The 18,488-nt window shown below is 39.4% G+C and overlaps 2 protein-coding genes across 2 annotated transcripts; one reads left to right on the top strand and one right to left on the bottom strand.

Moving 5' to 3' along the window:
• Window positions 1–1,858: 1,858 nt before the first annotated feature.
• On the bottom strand, window positions 1,859–5,995 carry LOC105022750 (U1 small nuclear ribonucleoprotein C). Its single transcript, XM_010891434.4, has 6 exons — window positions 5,896–5,995; window positions 5,498–5,540; window positions 3,806–3,914; window positions 3,594–3,683; window positions 2,825–2,935; window positions 1,859–2,638 (listed from the first exon to the last, which is right to left on the bottom strand). Exons 1-6 carry the CDS (start codon window positions 5,901–5,903, stop codon window positions 2,526–2,528), a joined length of 474 nt encoding a protein of 157 aa, XP_010889736.1. The 5' UTR covers window positions 5,904–5,995; the 3' UTR covers window positions 1,859–2,525.
• Window positions 5,996–7,762: 1,767 nt separating this feature from the next.
• Window positions 7,763–18,082, top strand: LOC105022749 (inflammation and lipid regulator with UBA-like and NBR1-like domains). The gene is made up of 5 exons (XM_010891433.5): window positions 7,763–8,117; window positions 10,419–10,573; window positions 11,273–11,470; window positions 13,668–13,987; window positions 15,940–18,082. The coding sequence occupies exons 1-5, from the start codon at window positions 7,960–7,962 to the stop codon at window positions 15,973–15,975; spliced, it is 867 nt and encodes a 288-aa protein (XP_010889735.1). The 5' UTR covers window positions 7,763–7,959; the 3' UTR covers window positions 15,976–18,082.
• The last annotated feature ends 406 nt before the right edge of the window (window positions 18,083–18,488 follow it).

Consider the following 18,488-nt stretch of genomic DNA (forward strand, 5'->3'; position numbering starts at 1 on the left):
TGAGGGTGGCATGAGGGCCTGACGTCCTCTAGTGGGATCTGTGCTCACAGCCCAGCAACATGCAGCGCGATTGGCATTCATCAGAGAACACAAGAACTTGCAGGACTGCCACTGGTGCCCCATTCTCTTCACAGATGAGAGCAGGTTCACAATGAACACGTGACAGATGTGAGTCTGGTGACACTGTAGTGAACGTTATGCTGCCTGCAACATCATCCAGCATGACCGGGTTTGGCGGTGGGTCAGTGATGGTCTGGGGAGGCATATCCTTGGATGGTTGCACAGACCTCCACATGCTAGTTGTTGGTGTGAGTTTGAATTTGATTTTGGTTTCCATTGACCGTTCTCAATGAATTACACAATGTACAGTAAAGATTTTGATCTTTAATATGTTTCATTCTTCGAGACCCGATGTGTAATTTAAGTGTTCCCTTACTTTTTTTGAGCAGTGTAAAACCTTTATTGAACTGGAATGTGCAATACGGTTATGTATTTTTATAAACATATTTTAAGTTCCGGAACATGTTAATATAAATAATATACTACGCAACAAATATGCTTCTCCAACATGTAGAATTAAATAACTTATGCACCATTTACAAAATGTCTATCCGCAACACGGAAAACATTTGTTCCCTCCAAACTCTCACCAAGTATAGCTCTATCTGCACACCAGGCATCACCAATTCCTAACTCCCCACACTGGAGGCCACCAGGGATGTCCTTAGTAGTGATGGCCAGTCGAGGCTTCATTATCATTCTTCTAGCAGCAGGATATTATGCTAGCAGTGCTAACTCAGATTTTCTTTTTCAAAATAAAAGCCATCATTGAAATATATAAAATAATACAGTTAATCTAGTCTGTACATTTTATGTTTAATCTCTTCCAATGTTGTCTGTTCTTTTTCACAGACTAGATTAACTCTATTGCCTTATACATTTCAATGATTCCTTTTATTGTGATAAAGAAAATCTAAGTGCTGCCAGCATAAAATCCTACTGCTAAAATAACGCCAATGAATCCTCGAATGGCCATCACTAGTTTTACATTCCTCTGTGTTCACATAGCGAGATACTTGCTATTGAATATCAACAGTCGTGGAAATTACCAAAACTGAATCTTTATTAATCCCACATATACAGGTGCATCTTAAACTTTTCTCACATCATTCAAATCATAAAGTGACACTTTCATATATTCTAGATTCATTGCACATCAAGTGAAACATTTGAAGCCTTTTTTGTTTCACTGTTGATGATTATGGCTTACAGCTCATAGAAATCAAAAATCCAGGATCTAAAAATATTTTATATTGATACTGGATTTTTGATTTCCATGAGCTGCAAGCCTTAATCAACATAAAAAAGGCTTTAAATGTTTCACTTTGTGTGTAAGGAATCTAGAATATATGAAAATGTCAGTTGCTGATTTGAATTACAGAAACAAATGAATTTTCCCACACTATTGAGATGCACCTGTAAATAGAAGACCTAAGTGGGTGTAGTCCTTCTATAGGCACTGTAAACTGACAACACACAACTCCTGTTTACTATTTATTCATGATTCTTGCTCGAACTACTGCACATTTAAAAGAAAATCCCAAGCTGATACACATGTAAAAACATGCCACGTTACTCAGACCACCCTCTGATTAATTCATGTTATCTTTTAGTACTGTCCTTCATTTTTTATTCACTCCCTTGTTTCTGTTGCTGCGATGTAACTGACAAGTGCATATTTTTAGAATGACCTTGTACAAGCCCAGCCTTGTTCAAATGACAAAATGTTTAACTTGGTAACCAAACATTAACACATGTTTCCTTCACAAACATTAAGATGAAAATGTCACTGAACACAAAAGGTTTCATTTTTGTTTAATAGACCGTAATACAATAAATTCACAGTCAATTGGATAAGCTTGTAAAAATGGTAGAAAAAGAACTTAATACAATGGGTCATCTGACTGATACTGCCAAGTAAAAATAAAAAACGCCAAATTAAAAATGTAGACCTTATAATACACCTATAGGTGAATGATATAACCCATTCAACAATCTTTTCATACACTCATCTTGTCTTTAGCTTGGGCCGAAACACCAACCTAATAATAACGTGAAGGTAAACTTGAATAAGCAGAGGGGATCATTATAAAAATCAGTAGCACAATAAAAATGAAATCCATCCAGAAAAAGGGATGGGTGTACAGCAAGACAAGATGACCAGTATTATGTAAAATTAAGTCCATGAGACAGTTGTTGAGTGGAAATGGATTTGCTAAAGGGTTAGTTCCACAGGATCAGCACAGAGCCACAACTTCAAATCCACATGGTTGCAGTTGGAAGCAAAACTTGCAATAATGTTACAACCAAATGGCTACTTGATTTGTCAGCTACCATAATTGGAATTCACTTTCATCAACCACAGATGTTCCTAATCAAACCGATATTAGGGGATAAGTGAGACAATACAATTTACTGATCATGTGGACCAATCCCATAGTGTGTGTTGGAGGATTTCTAAGAGTTTATCGGTCTGGCCTTGCCATCATTGGCCGCACCATCATTGGGTGACCAGGAGGTCGCATCATATGAGGTCCATGCATCATCTGCATTCGGCCTCCCATTGGAGGTCGCATACCTGAAAATGTGGAAAAATAACAATGACCAAAAAAATACATCTGCTGGTGGTTTCAAGAATTGCCATTTTCACATTCAGCCTTTAGTTAAATATGTTGGGTGGTTTTCTCAGCAATATCTGCAAAGTACACTTCACTTGTTTAATCTACATGCCATACAAACAAGGAGTCTGAGGACTTAATTGTACCTGGTCCACCCATCATTCCAGGTGGGGGCGGTCCCATACCACCCATCATGGGCATCATTGGAGGACCACCCATTGGGGGTGTTGGGAGCATCCCTGGACGTGGGGGGCCATCTGTTGGTAAACATTAACAATAAGTATCCGGAGAGTTTCTTAAGGCCCAGTTCATTTAGTAGGAGCAACAAACTGATTCAGACAACCTCCAGATCAGCAGTGGGGTAATTTATTCCCCCCGCCATGCAATAACACAGGTCTGAACTAAAACCTTAAAAACATGTCTTTACAAAAGTGAAGGATCAAACTCAGGACTTAATTTCAATAAAGTATATGTAACATTCAATTGCAAGTTTCCCTACTACTAATGTTGGCCAATCCCTTGGAATTTTTGCACCATTGAAAAGGCCACCTAAAAATGTGTTAACCCTTCACTTTTGAAGGAACACTACATAGGTAAAACACTCATAAACCTGAGTTCTATTGCTATAACCAGCTCTCAAAACTCAGACCTTTATTAGCAGCAATGTATTTTTGCACACGATAATCATTTCTGGACCCGTTGTCTACCCCCATTAATTTATGAGGAACATTTAATGAGCAAACATTCTCATTTACAGAAACAAACCTGGTAGCAATTAGAGTTGACTATCTTAGTCTGGGACAGAACATAAACTTCTCATTTTAACTGCTGTGGGACTCAATCTAGCAACCCTTTGGTTGTCATCTGCTCTAACCACTATGCTTCCTGCCGAACATGTGGTGCTAGTGCCCTTACTCAGGTTTGGTGGGGGGATCATGGCACCCCCTGGAGGTGGGGCTCCTGGGAATGGTGTTGGAGGAATCTTCCCTTGTTGGAAAGCAGCAGCTAAGAGAAAGAAAATCACAAAGTTTGAACAACTGACATTTTAGCATTTATTCCAAGTTTTCATCTAGGATGTTTAACTCAAGTTAACATACAGGTCAAATGATTGTTTTTGTATGACTCACTTGTTTTGTCAATAAGAGACTGTGCTTGCTCTTCCATCCATTTCTGGTAGTAGTCTTTTACATTTTCTTTGTGTTTGCGGCCACTGCAGTGGGTTTTCCTCACAGAAGGCTACCAAACAAATAATCAATGTACACGTTTTAGGTCAGCATTGGGTTCAATCTGTATATAAAACAGAGCAGGGACAGGCAACCCCAGTTGTGAAGTGCAGGAAAGAGAGAAGCTGGTCATCGCTGAATACCAAAACCTGGTTGTGCCATTTACTCAAACTTCATGCCCATGGGATTTTTATGGCATACTCTAACCAAAAAGGGGTCAAGACAACAACCTGATCTTTAAAAATGTAGACCTACTGCTGTTTTTGTAATACATGTGCTTTGTGATAAATAAAAGTAACATATGCTGATTTTACTGTACATAACCTATATCTAACTAATCAACATAACAATGATTGTTAAAATATACAAAATGCTTTTGGGAAACCAGGCCCGGGTGTTCAAATGTAGGTAGTGAAGTGATGAATGGTCTGATGGGTGCATAGTGTAATTGAGACTAAAAACGTGTAGAACCTGTGGAACTTCGGGGACAGGGTTGCCTACCCCTGAATGGGACTATAGAAAACGGTGTTGCATACACTAGAAAAGGTATGCAACACCCAATGCCTCCAGTAAAATAGTGAGATTGCCCCCTTAATCTGTTTGTGCCAACTTTAGCTGCTATAACTACTTATGATCACATCCTTCTCTTACATCCCATGGAGGTGTTAGGACCAATCATGTAAAACTCCTTTAACTACACCAATTGTGGGTTATTGAACAGCTCTTTATAGGTCCACCACATCATATCAATTAGGCTTTGGTTTGAACATTTACAAGGCTAATATACATTTTTTTTTATTAACAAAACTCATGGTTCCATCATTGATGGCACCCTCAAAACAGTACACTACACTAATGTTTGACCATTGAAATGGAGTAAATTCTGTGGAATGCAGTGCTTGGTTTTTAGCAGACATAACAGGACCCATGACTTTAAAGAAAACTTGACATTCTATCAACACTCTTTTGGGTAACACAGGTCCTAAAGATTGCATTCAACAGTATAGATCCCATATAAAATGGTAGTTTGATGTTTCAACAATACTTTGCTGCAACAAGATCTGGACAACTTGCCTTTACTGAAGGAATCATTATTTCTACTCTTTATCAGATAATTCTAAAGGACAGTTTAAGGTCATCCATCAGTGAGATGAAGGAAAAGCACATCTAGGTCAAGCAGAAATAAAATGACACACAATACATAAGCAAGTCTGATCAGACTTTCTGAAGGACAAACTAAAAAGACATTATGGAATGATCTATTTGGCGTTCAGACAAACTATTGAAATGTTGTGGCAGAACCTATAAAGAGAAATATGAAGTATAAAGTTGCACATGCAAGAGTATATAGCATCTCAAGTAACTGCACCTAGCGCAAAGGAGTAAAAACAACTCTTTGCAATTATGTCATAACGTTGCCAATTAAACATCTGGAACAAAATGAACAACATTTTGTTCACTCTAGCTCCATTAATTTAATGTCAGATTTTAGATGAAGATCTGAAAACATTGGCAAAATTTGAAGAAAGAAAATCTGAAAGGGGGCAGGAATGTAATCAGGAAATAGCCACCATAAGCAATGTTATACAGACTTACCGAGTCATGCGTTAAGTAAGTGTCACAGTAATCACAATAAAACCTGATGGATAAAGACACATGTTAGAGCAAATTGATAAATGTAGGCAAACTAGAGAAAAAACCTCGATGCAACGTTGGAATACATGTATGAGCTCCCGATAAGAAAACTAATTCAACTAGCTAGCAAACATCTGGGTAGAAAATCATAATGGTTGAAACACTACTGTTAGCTACTGCTGCTGCCTGGCTCCACGTCCTTTCCAGCCAGAGGTTTTATTAGCTACAGTAAATGTCTAGCTGAAAGTCGGTTGAATTAGCCAGCTACTATATTCATGTTCAAGCTTAATTTAGCTCAATATGGCTTTTTTTTTTAAATACAAGAAAATTGGACTGAAATAAAACGCACGGACACTTACTTCGGCATTTTGAGCAGTCTGGCTAACAACAAACGTTGAAAAGCTTTCTTCCTTAACCGGAACCCAAAGACAACGATTGTTTTCAAGGCAAGAGGAGGTCCGTCCTCACGTGAGTCCTTATAATAACTGCAGCGCCACTACCCTAAATTCCCGGTATTACATCAAATACATTCGGCAGAGGATTGAGGGGTCTCAGTTTAATTTTAGTCATTAGCTTAAACAGACCAATTTACATACATTATTGATTGCAAATAGTAAGAAACCAAAAAACGTTGCAAAGTTGTTACTGGAGTAAGGTAAGGGGATAAATGAACAAACAGGAAGCTGGGGGTTATTTCTGAGACAGAAGCCTCCCCCTGAAAGTGACGGCATGCACCGCTGGGGCTCCCTCAGTTAGGTCCTTCTATGTATCTGTCGCAGGCCTTTGGCGCTTGGTGACAGGGCTGGCGGCGTTTCTGCGCTACTTAGTTCAGTTGCAGATGTACTTGTTTGCTTCCAATGGTTTTGGGGCTGGGCAATTATTTTTCCACTGTTGATATGTCCTAAAATAAGAGGTTGCCTCTGCCTGCTTACATCAGCATTTTGCCACTCCAGGTTAGCTGGACTATGTTTTGTCCCCTTTGTGGCACCGAGGTGATTGGCTGACAGGGAATCTTGGGTTCTTTGTATTACCTTTGTTCCCTAAGAGGACATGAGGTGCCACACCTTTTGGGGCCCATGCCATTTCATACAGTGGGGAGTGTTTCCCGAATTCAGGGAATACAGTGAATACAGATGGGTATTTTATTGCACGGGAGATGGGGCTACTATACACCTATAGGGATTCATTAGGTGTGATTATATTGGTATTCATAGACATGCTTGATGTGTGTTCCCCATTGTGAGACATAGTTGCCTCCCTCAGGGAACAACAGTTATATACATAAGCCAAGGTTTTAGTACAGCAAAGCTCATTTGAAAATGTGGGGGATTTTTTTTTTAAACAATGTAGATCTCTCATCACATGAAACTGGTTATATGTGTGTAAATGGAATATTACATTAATTGGTCCATATATACATGAATTAAGGCCGTTGTACTGTATGGCTGAGTTCAGTGATTTAAAACTTTGGTCAAGTATGGGTAGCTCTGAGTTAGAAAGAAGTAAGAAGAATGTGTAGAATGTTGGTTTCATTTTCGGTCCCATTCCTGTGGTTCAACAAAAACCACCATAGTGAGTAGTTGACAATGCCTTCTGTTAAATAGGTGAAGGCTGAATGGTATGTGCACTTAATGAAAAGCAATTGCTGCAACTTGAAGGCAACTGCTGTCAAAACTTCAAAACATTTGATCACATTGTGTTTGTTACATTCATCCCATCAACAATCTGCAAAAACTATTATACCAAAATACACTTTGAAACGCCATGACCAACGTTAATTAACGTGCTTGCAAAAGTGATTCTTTCGTACGCGCCCAAGGTCATGACTAGAAGACGTAATCCAAGATTTATGTAACTAAACCAAGAAAGCACACCGGTGCTTGATAGTCATACGATAACCCAGGAGAGCCAAGCACGAGCTAATAATGAGCAATGTAGGCGCGTTCTTGTACGTTCATGAAAGAGGTACGTACAAAACTAGCCCTCTGTCAATTGCGCGTGGGCAACAACTTAATTCCCTCTGCAGTACTTCCAAATACAGAAACGTTGGCAAAGGCTGTCCACCCTGTTCGTAAAACATTCTTACGAAAACAGAAAACTACTGAGATCAGGTGTAGTGTAGGCTTTAAGTGTGTAATTAGTCTGAATTACGGTTCGGTTAGAACTCGCACCACCACACGCATTTACTGCCCGGCCACTGGACGTCCTCTCCCTGTGAAGACTGGAAATGACGACATAGCGATTCGGACTGATACATCCGGTGACCGATCTGTCTCCATGTCTATCTCAGTCTATCTGTGGTAGCATAGCATTGGGATTGCAACTGTCATGCGCATTTGGGTTGTCGTTGAGTTTGTTATGACAGATTGAGGCCTCGGACTAAATTAGGAAAGGAACCCTGTGTCTGTCCAGGGAAATCCGCGATGGAGGGCATGGATTTGGACCTAGACCCGGAGCTTATGCAGAAATTCAGCTGCATGGGCACTACCGATAAAGACATCCTCATAGCCGAGTTTCAGAGACTGCTTGGGTTTCAACTGAACCCCGCTGGATGCGCCTTTTTTCTGGACATGACCAATTGGTGAGCTCGGGGACTGTGGCCTCTCTGACTGGTTATGTTAACTTCGCTAGCTAGCTAAGTTTATAATATTGATCCATATCGGATAGTCAACACTTTACTTGTGACTTTCTTTTTATTTAAACGTCAAAGAGCCAACACAATATTATATATTTTGGTCATTATTTGAGGGAAAATGTATTATATTGGGTTACTTACTTGCTAACGTTAGCTAACTAGCTAATTATTTACAGCAGAGTGAGGAAAGTCCTTCCTTGGTTGCAACTGTGTACAGTATACTCTCATAAGTGTACATACAATTAAATTTTTATCAGAAAATGCGGATTTCAACAACAAAAACAATAGCCCCACATTACATTGAAGTTGGAGCTGCAGTCCTCATAGCTTATCGGTCCTCAACCCCCAAAAGTGAGCGTGAGTGTAATAACTCCGCTACCTAACCTAACCTTGTTGAAAAAATACTTTTCAGTTTAGGTTCATGTGAAATCATTCTGTAGTACCAGTAAAACATTTAAATTAAATATCTTTATTACATAACTTGTGTAGTTTGACGGTTTGCTGCCCCTGCCCCCGCCCCCCCCCCGTGTTCAATGGTGAACACGTTCAACCTTATGTCAACATGTTTTTTTATGCATTGTTTTCTAATCCAGGGGTCGCGGCCCAATGTGGCATAGCTTGATTAGAGAGTATGGTTAAAGACTGAGCTTGGTACATACAACCAGGGTTACGCATATAGTCGCTGGGAGCTATGAAATAATTTGCCATTAAACAGAGCACTTTCAGTTTTCTTTATACAGTTGTTGCGCTTAACATTTTACAATAAAACTCCCAGGAATACTGGTCGTTTTGTTCTTTTAAAACTCCTTAGAAAAGATAGACGTGTCTATGTACTAACTCAGACTGGAGGTGAACAAACATACATTTAAACAGTGGTTCCCATTTATCTTCTCATCTTTCCACTTGTTTTTTGTTGTGGATCCCCTAAAAACATCTAGAAAATCAGAGCAAGAAACATTAATCATGTAGTGCCCAATATTTTAACGTTTCTAGCCAAATAAAAAATATTTTTTGGGTGGTGGCTTCAATAGGTCTTGCCCATCTCCCTTCAGTGTGTTAGGAGTTCCTGGAGGCAGTACAAGTTTCATTGGTGTAGTAAATTAAATGAAGGTCTTCAGATCCAGCTTTTCTATTTATTTACACTCTGGCACTATGGGTCCAGAAGCTCCTTTCCATATGCAGGTTTGTCTCCCCCCCCCTTTACTTTTCTTAGCTATCTGCTTCATGCGTTTCTTTTTAGTAATTCCGCCTCAAAATGCACAAGGAGAATAATTTCAACACCCACCATCAGATAGGAAGATGACCGAATTACAGCAACAACAAAGTTTTACTTTCACTTTTGGTCAACCAGCTTACAATAGCTGTAAACATATATATTTTTGGATATTTAAAAAATGTCTAGAGATTTAGATGAGACAATGATTCTTCTGCCCTAAAACTCTTTCCTCTGTTTTTCAAAACTTTCCTGTGAAATATACCATATCATTCTTGAAAGACATTAAGTAAACTGTGTAAAATCTTAACAACTAAGAGATGATAAAATGCCACCACGAGTGCCAGTATGAAGTATCTGTTCTCTACTTGAGCTAAGGTTTTGGTACATTGATTCTTCATTCATTGTATTTCTTTTTTTTTCTGCAGTGTTTCCTGCAGGCCTATGTGTTAGTTGCAGGGGCATTGACTATCCTAGGAAAGGTTCAGGGATAATAATTTTGTTCGAACCGGTGTCTGTTGATCGCTTCTTGTGACTTTTTGACACAAGCATGACAGTTTAGCTTTTTTTTTTTACAATGATAACAAATTAAGTTATCCTGATGGTTGTGTATGTGGTTTCTAGCTTATTCACTTAAACTAACTGTTGATAGAGAATTCTTGGCAAAGACATTGGCAACGTTTTGGTTTACCAACCACATCATCATTAGCGATTCACCATTCTGCGCCATCCAATACGACTTTTGCAGCCAGGTTCTTTCCTATCTTAATTTAGAGTCACAGCCTCCTAGTTATGTGATCCGTATAGTATTTAGTATTTGAGAAAATCCCACCCCTGTGGACTAGTTACTAAAATGTGCTCCTTTTTAAGTTGTCCCATAAACAATCCTTTCTTTTCCATGAATGTATTGTTTTATCCTTCTGACTTTGCTTGACTTTCCCCTTTTTTTCAACCTCCATTCAGTGAGCCAATGTAGGAATTGTTGAACTCTCCTAACTGATCTACTCCTTTCCACCATTGGTTACATCTCTCAGGAACTTACAAGCAGCCATCGGGGCCTACTATGACTTTGAAAGCCCCAACATTAATGCTCCATGCATGTCCTTTGTTGGGGATGTGACGATCGGAGAGGGGGAATCTGTACCCCCTGACACGCCTTTCACAAAGACTTGGAGGATACAGAACACAGGTTGGTTGAAGTGAAAATACCTTTCAAGAGTTTCACCCAGGCACAGACAGTGTTGACAGGACTTTGCTTTTATAGCTTTCAGGCTTTGAATTCCCAGATGAATAGTGAAGCGGAAGGTCACTTATTTTTACATGTGGCCTGATTTTCACACTTTCTGTGCTTGTAACTGATCCTCCAAACCACTTTTCATATTGGTCCATAACAAAATTGTCTGTAACATTTTGTTGAGATATCCCTTGTCATTGATTAAAATGTAAAAACTGTCTAAGCATGCTATTAAATGCTACAACACCTACTAAATAGACTTATGTTTAATCAGAATATAATTCTTGATGATGTCTCCACTGAAAAAACGGACACACAAATCCACAATGTTTAGAAAAATTATATTAAGTTTCTAGACTCATTTTCATATGGAATTGCTGGGAACATGCTAGTGCAATAGGTTTTTTCTGTAGGCCTAACAAAATATTAAGAAATTGTTTGTGGGATCAGCTAGAAGCACAGAAATTGTTTCATGTAAACTTAAGTGGAAATGATCAAATAAAGGTTGATTTAACAATGGGGGGGCTTCTCCTTAAACAGCATCCCAAAGAAGCTATGGATTTTTACCAGCTACGGGACTTACAGTCCACAGCACTCTGCCATATACGGTTATGATCAATATGTTTATTGGTGAGCCATGTTTGTCACTTACAGGTGCTGAGTCGTGGCCCCCTGGGGTATGTCTGAAGTATGTTGGGGGGGACCAGTTTGGTCATGTGAACATGGTGTTGGTGCGCTCATTAGAACCCCAGGAGATGGCTGACGTCAGTGTGCAGATGCGCAGCCCTGTGGCCCCTGGCATGTACCAGGGTCAGTGGAGGATGTGCACCGCCACCGGACTCTTCTTTGGGGGTGAGTGACTGTTATCTAGCTACCAGCATGACAACATGCACACTACTGTTTTAACTGTTCATTACAGTTTACACTGAAAAAAAATATAACGTGGATCAAACCTAAAAAACGTATGGTAATGATTCACACTTATTTTATCAGTTGACCCATTGTAAATCAATTAATTTGGTTCAACATCAATTTTTCAAGATCATTCTGTAAAGTCCCATCAGCATGCCTTTATACATATATAAAGTAAGGGTAAAAAGTATTTGATGCCCTGCTGATTTTATACGTTTGCCCACTGACAAAGAAATTATCAGTCTATCATTTTAATGGTAGGTTTATTTGAACAGTGAGAGACAGAATAACAACAGAATGTAAAAAATGTTATAAATTGATTTGCATTTTAATGAGTGAAATAAGTGTTTCATCCCCTCTCAATCAGAAAGATGTCTGGCTCCCAGGTGTCTTTTATACAGGTAAGAAGCTGAGATTAGGAGCACACTCTTAAAGGGACACCTGTCCACAGAAGCAATCAATCAATCAGATTCCAAACTCTCTACCATGGCCAAGGCCAAAGAGCTGTCCAAGGACTTCAGGGACAAGATTGGAGACCTACACCAGGCTGGAATGGGCTGCAAGACCATCACCAAGCAGCTTGGTTTAGAAGGTGACAACAGTTAGTGTGATTATTCACAAATGGAAGAAACACAAAAGAACTGTCAGTCTCCCTCAGTCTGGGGCTCCATGCAAGATCTCACCTTGTGGAGTTGCAGTGATCATGAGAACGGTGAGGAATCAGCCCAGAACTCCACAGGAGCTGGGACCATAGTCACCAAGAAATATTTTTTTGTAACACACTACGCCGTGAAGGACTGAAATCCTGCAGCGCCCGCAAGGTCCCCCTGCTAAAGAAAGCCCATGTACAGGCCCGCCTGAAGTTTGCCAATGAACATCTGAATGATTCAGAGGAGAACTGGGTGAAAGTGTTGTGGTCAGATGAGACCAAAATCGAGCTCTTTGGCTTCAACTCAATTCACTGTTGAGTTGCCTATGACCCCAAGAACACCATCCCCACCGTCAAACATGGAGGTGGAAACATTATGCTTTGGGGTTGTTTTTCTGCTAAGGGGACATGTACCGTCAAATCTTGGGTGAGAACCTTCTTCCCTCAGCCAGGACATTGAAAATGGGTCGTGGATGGGTATTCCTGCATGACAATGACCCAAAACACACGGCCAAGGCAACAAAGGAGTGTCTCAAGAAGAAGCACATTAAGGTCTTGGAGTGGCCTATTCAGTCTCCAGACCTTAATTCCATATAAAAATCTGTGCAGGGAGCTCAAGGTTAGAGTTGCCAAACATCAGCCTCGAAACCTTAATGACTTGGAGAATATCTGCAAAGAGGAGTGGGACAAAATCCCTCCTGAGATGTTTGCAAATCTGATGGCCAACTACAAGAAACGTCTGACCTCTGTGAATGCCAAGGGTTTTGCCACCAAGTACTAAGTCATGTTTTGCAGAGGGGTTGAATTTCACTCATTAAAATGCTAATCAATTTAAAACATTTTTGACATGGGTTTTTCTGGATTTGTTTGTTGTTATTCTGTTTGAATGAATAAACCTACCATTAAAATGTATAATCTGTTCATTTCTTTGTCAGTGGGAAAACGTACAAAATCAGCAGGGGATCAAATAATATTTTCCCTCACTGTATAGTCAATATACCTGGGCTAAGAGCTTTTCTTAAGACGATACTTCAAAGAGTGGCTGGAAACAGCACATAGCCATTCCACAAACCCACAAGATGCCATATTCCTATTGTTAACTGGTTACCAACGCAATTCCAACATTAACAAGTTCTCAAAAATCATACATTTCAGCTAATCAGCATTTCAGATTTTATAATTACCCATTTATTGCTTTTAGTACTTTTGCAGTTATTACAATAATATGTTACGATTCCTATTAATAACTGGTTACCAATGCAATTCTAGGTGTTAATGGCCGACATACATCAATCAAATATATATCGATGTCTATATTCCAAATAGTTAGTGAGTTCATAGAAGTACCTAATAGATAATAGTAACTATTACAGCTTTACTATTGAGAATTACATTATTCTCAACAGTAAAACGTATTCTCAATAGTAGTTAGAATAGTAGTTGTAATAGTAACTTGTAAGTAACAGTAAGTGTGTTTCTGCCCTGTAGATGTGATCTGGGTGATCCTTAGTGTGGAGGTGGGAGGCCTCCTGGGCGTGACGCAGCAGCTTTCCTCCTTCCAAGCAGAGTTCAACACCCAGCCAGCCCGGAACGTTGAGGGAGACTACAACCCCTTCGCCTCGCCACGGAAACACGCCGGCAGCAGTGACGATAATCACCACGATGACAGCAGCCTAAAGGACCCCGCTGACACCTGGGAGGGTGGAACCGACCAAATGCAGCAGGAACAAAATGGACTGTCACACAATTCTGTGACTATAGCAACAAACGGTCTCCAAAGCAACCTATCAGTAGTGACTTACAGCCAGGTAAGCCTTATGTGGAGTAACAACAAACCTTTTAGTTGTGTCCTTCAGTGTTTATAAACGTCCTAGTTTTTTTGGAATTTTCACTGTTGAAAGATATTTATGAGTATAAAAGACTAAAGAACCCAGGATAGAGGGTAAAAGTATGTTTTGTACAAGATCTGTAAACTTTAAGGAGCATGGGATTTTAGTTTGTTTCTTATGAATTGAATTTCCTCACCACATGCCTGTTCTCTGGCCTCCAGGGACATTACTAAAAAATCATGGGTGGGGGGGGGGGGGGGGGGGGGGGGGGCTGCTAAGCCCCATTTCGGGGAGTCTGGGCATACTCCCCAAAACCTCTTAACAACATGTGTAAAATCTATCAAAATAAAGTTATTTTTGGTCAAGGTTAGCTAAAAGTAGACCTGTCTCATAGTTTGTTAGACACTCCTCTAATATGACTTAAATTCTCTCCAAATAAGACATTAAAATTCCATCCATCGGTCACCAGCAAAAGGCTCAAAAACAGCTGTACTATGTAGCCAAAATACTTTCGTCAACTATAGCTTATAGTAAATGAACATCTACATACAGTACATATTCTGTTTTTAAACGAGATTTCTCTGAATCATTCTGAATAATTTCAAAACCGATGTAGTCATTAGCCTGCTCATCAATGATTGTATCATAATTATAAAAATAAACTTTTAATAACCGCATCTCCCTTCCTCTGAACAGAATACGTTGCTACAGGTTAACTTCAAACCTAGACAAACATGAATCTGTGAAACACGCAGTTTTGCAACTGTGTTCCGTAGAAACTGAATTGAACATGGTAGTAATTATTTGATCAAGTAATCAATGTTTATGATGATTATTAGTGACATACAAATGTTAGCTAGCATGTCATGAAGGGGAAATTAATATTTTATTAGTAGTTGGTCAGTGATGTAGCTAAAGAATGCGACCCCCCTATTCTATACAATTTCTATATAATTTGTAAGAAGTTCAGAAGTAGCGCTTTCTGCTCAAATTGTCAAAAAGTCCTGGCAATTTGCATAACTAGGACTACTAACAACAACAGCTGTGGTGTGGTGGAGACACTATGGAACAGTCCTTTAAGTAAATCAGGTTTTGTAGTGACTGGAGTGGCACTTTATTATGAACTATTGGTCACAAGTGCTCTGTTTGTGTAATTGTACACTGCTCAAAATTTTTGAGTCTCGTTCAACGAAATATAAGTCCAGAATCTTTACTGTACATTGTGTAATTTGTAGAGAACAAAATGACGTAACAACAGTCATCTAACAGCAGTCAGGATACCGTTGGCTAGCATGTGGAGGTCTCTGCGACCCTCCAAGTATATGCCTCCCCAGTCCATCACTGACCCATTTAGAATTTCCTGGGGTCCCCACAAAACAACAAACCTGACATGTTGCAGAACATTAATTGACAATTACTTTAAAGACAGATTCACATAGATGTAATACAACCTCAGCTTGCTTGTAAGAAATGTTTAGTCTGAGCAGGATCTGATATTCTAATCTCACATCTCATTTCTGCGAGCATCTCAATGTTTTCCCCTCCTACTGTGTGTGATTTCCTGCATGTACATTCAGCTATTAAACAGGCGTCTCAATCAGGAATTTATGGGATTAGAATTGAGCCATTAAGGAGATTAACCAAATGCCAAATATTTTTATACGGAAAGTGTACCAAGATGGTATACCCCCTAAAAAGTTATTCTGCAATAAATGGAGGAGTGCATTTAGGACTAACATTTACAGAATGAGAAATCCACATCTTGTATATGGATGAACAAGAGCCTAGTGTATCTCACCTTGACTAGGGAGGAATCTTTCGGGATTTTACCTTAATATTTCCCCTTCTAGGTTCCTCTGCAGGTCCCATTTGATTGCTCTGCCTGTGGTGTAATGTTAAAATATGTTACTGACAATTTGTCTTCCCCACAGGGTATTCACGGACCCTATCCTTTTGGGCAGTCTTAAAGCATGGGAAACATCACAGCCAGGCAGCACGGGAGTCCTGGATTCACATCAACTGATGAGGGAGGAGGCTTTACTTTTGGCTGGTGGAGTATCCTGTGATTCATACAAACACTTATGCAAAGTCCCTCTCCACTTTACCGCAACACAAACAGAAACCAGAAGACAAAGCTGCTCTGTTCTTTCCCAACATACGACTCAACCAACAACATCCCACGTCCAGTGTATGCATGTGTGAATGCTAAGTTAAAAATGAGTGCTACACATCTTTTTAAAATAAATTAGATACTAGTTTTTTTCGGATCTTTACTTTTTTTTTTGTTGTATCCGAATGCAGTCGAGACTACAGTGATTAAATGTGTGTGTGTGTGTTTGTGTGTGTGTGTGTGTGGGGCGGGGGGGGGGTGCGCGCGCGCGCACGCACCTACGTTTGCATTGGAGTCTGTTTGCGTGCGGGTGTTTGCGTGTCTGCGTGTGTTGTGCAACTTGAAAGAGACTAGGGAGGAAAAGCCATTTATTTTGCATACAGATCCCCTAGTTCCTAAACTGACTTTAAAAAAAGAAATCGCTTTCTACTCGCGTATCCTAACTTCACAGTATCCTAACATCATACTTTTGTAGAGACAGGATTTATTCAGCAAATTCAGCAGCTTGAAATGCATGTATTGTTGTTTTTATCTGGTAAAATCAAAGGAAAAACAGCTTATTACCATGCAAATTCTGTTCACGCTTTGCTGTGGGTTCACTTTTGATTATGTTTGGTTGGTGCTGTTCCTCTCAAGTTACAGCATATTCATCCACTAGAGGGAGGTCTTCATCAATATTGCAGTTCCTAACTCCTGTCAACAAAAATAAACCTCAACTATAATTTCCTGAAAGGACCCTCCTACTTTGGGTCAATACCTGGAACGTTGGTTAAATCTCCATCCTATGGGTTTAATTTGGTTCGATTAGATTTCATCAGGCTTTGTTCTGTGAGATTGCATAAGTCTATTTTGTCAAAGCAGTGACATTTTGTTTTTGCTTTTATCATATTAATTTGAATGTTCTCGCTGAATGTAGATCTGATGTTTTTGAAGCATATTTGTTTATCCTGCTCAAAGATCTTACACATTTGCATGGAAAATGACAATGTTTGATTGTGTTTTCTCATTGGATTTTCTAAACATTTTGTTAATGATCATTTATTCCAAAGACACGTAAATTGTGTCTGTAGTGTGAGGTAAATTCTGAAATCGCAATCAGTGTCATCTTGCGTGAACATGAATATTTTAAAATATAAGTTTGAAATATTTATTAGTACATGCAGTCAATTCATTAGTCCCTCAAGAGTCTTTATAAAGAATGTGTTAAGTTACTTGCACTAACCGGCTAATCTCTATGCATTGATAGTTTGGCCTCTAACCCAAACATGACATAATTTAGTATCGCTCCTTATGACGGCCAGTTGTCTTCACGCTTTTGGAATTTTAGAAGGCGACATGCGGGTCCTCATGGTATGTCATCTTTCCATCTGTTTTGTACATTACTTTATATTGGCCATAAACAGCTTTTGCCCCGAGGATGCCTGGGTGTATTTAGACAATGTTACATCCACATCATTCTCCAGAACCACACCCCTGGCATGGCTTATCTGTCTCTGTTATGGTTGGTGTTTAAGGATTCTGGTAATATCTTGAGCTTTGATCAATTGCTTGTGCTCTTGAAATTGAAATATTTCCCTCATTGTAAAAGTAAAACAAAAACCAGTTGATCTCCTTGTGTGCTTCCCAAATCACCCATATTCACTGTATAGTGCTCTAATTCAGCTGTCAAATGGCATGCACTATGTAGAGAACAAGGGGCCATTTGGAACACATCCTCACCTTTTTTTTGTTTACAGTTGAATGTCCTTTATGTATTGAGTGATACGTTTGCTTATTTTATGGTCAATTTATATATATTTTCTTTCTTTCTGTGAAGCTTTCAGGGGTGTTGAATGGATGACTTTCGAGCTAGAGTTTTAAAGCAGCACATGAGACCGTAAAGAGTCAGAGCAAAGTTATTAAAGCCTTTTTCCTGTATGTTTGAATGAATGTTTGTATGATTAAATTATCACTGAAAACCAAAAGCTGGATATTACATCATGGTCGTTCTTTTGCACTTCAGAGTTCTAGACTATTTCAGAGACTATTGTATTTAAGTATATTTTTTTTAATGACTACTTAAAAGGCCCTCCTTACCTAACAGTAGGTTTGAGGTTCTTTCCAGCGTACCCATCCTGTTCATGCCAAACCCATGATGGTGTGTGTGGCCAAAGGACTCTATTTTTGGTTCAAAGTACCTTCAAATGTAATCGCCGATGTTGTTTAGCAAACTCCAGGCATGCAGGTTTGGGGTTAATAAGGCTGTTTTCTGATATCCTTTCCAAAGGCCATTGTCATCAACATGTCTGTTTCTCAATTTGGAGACCTGTTTAAAAAGTCTCCACATCTTGCCAGTCCTAAAAAACCTGCATGTGCATTTGCTTAAATAAC

This window comes from Esox lucius, chromosome 12, assembly GCF_011004845.1.
Source record: "Esox lucius isolate fEsoLuc1 chromosome 12, fEsoLuc1.pri, whole genome shotgun sequence".
In the NCBI taxonomy this organism is placed as follows: domain Eukaryota; kingdom Metazoa; phylum Chordata; class Actinopteri; order Esociformes; family Esocidae; genus Esox; species Esox lucius.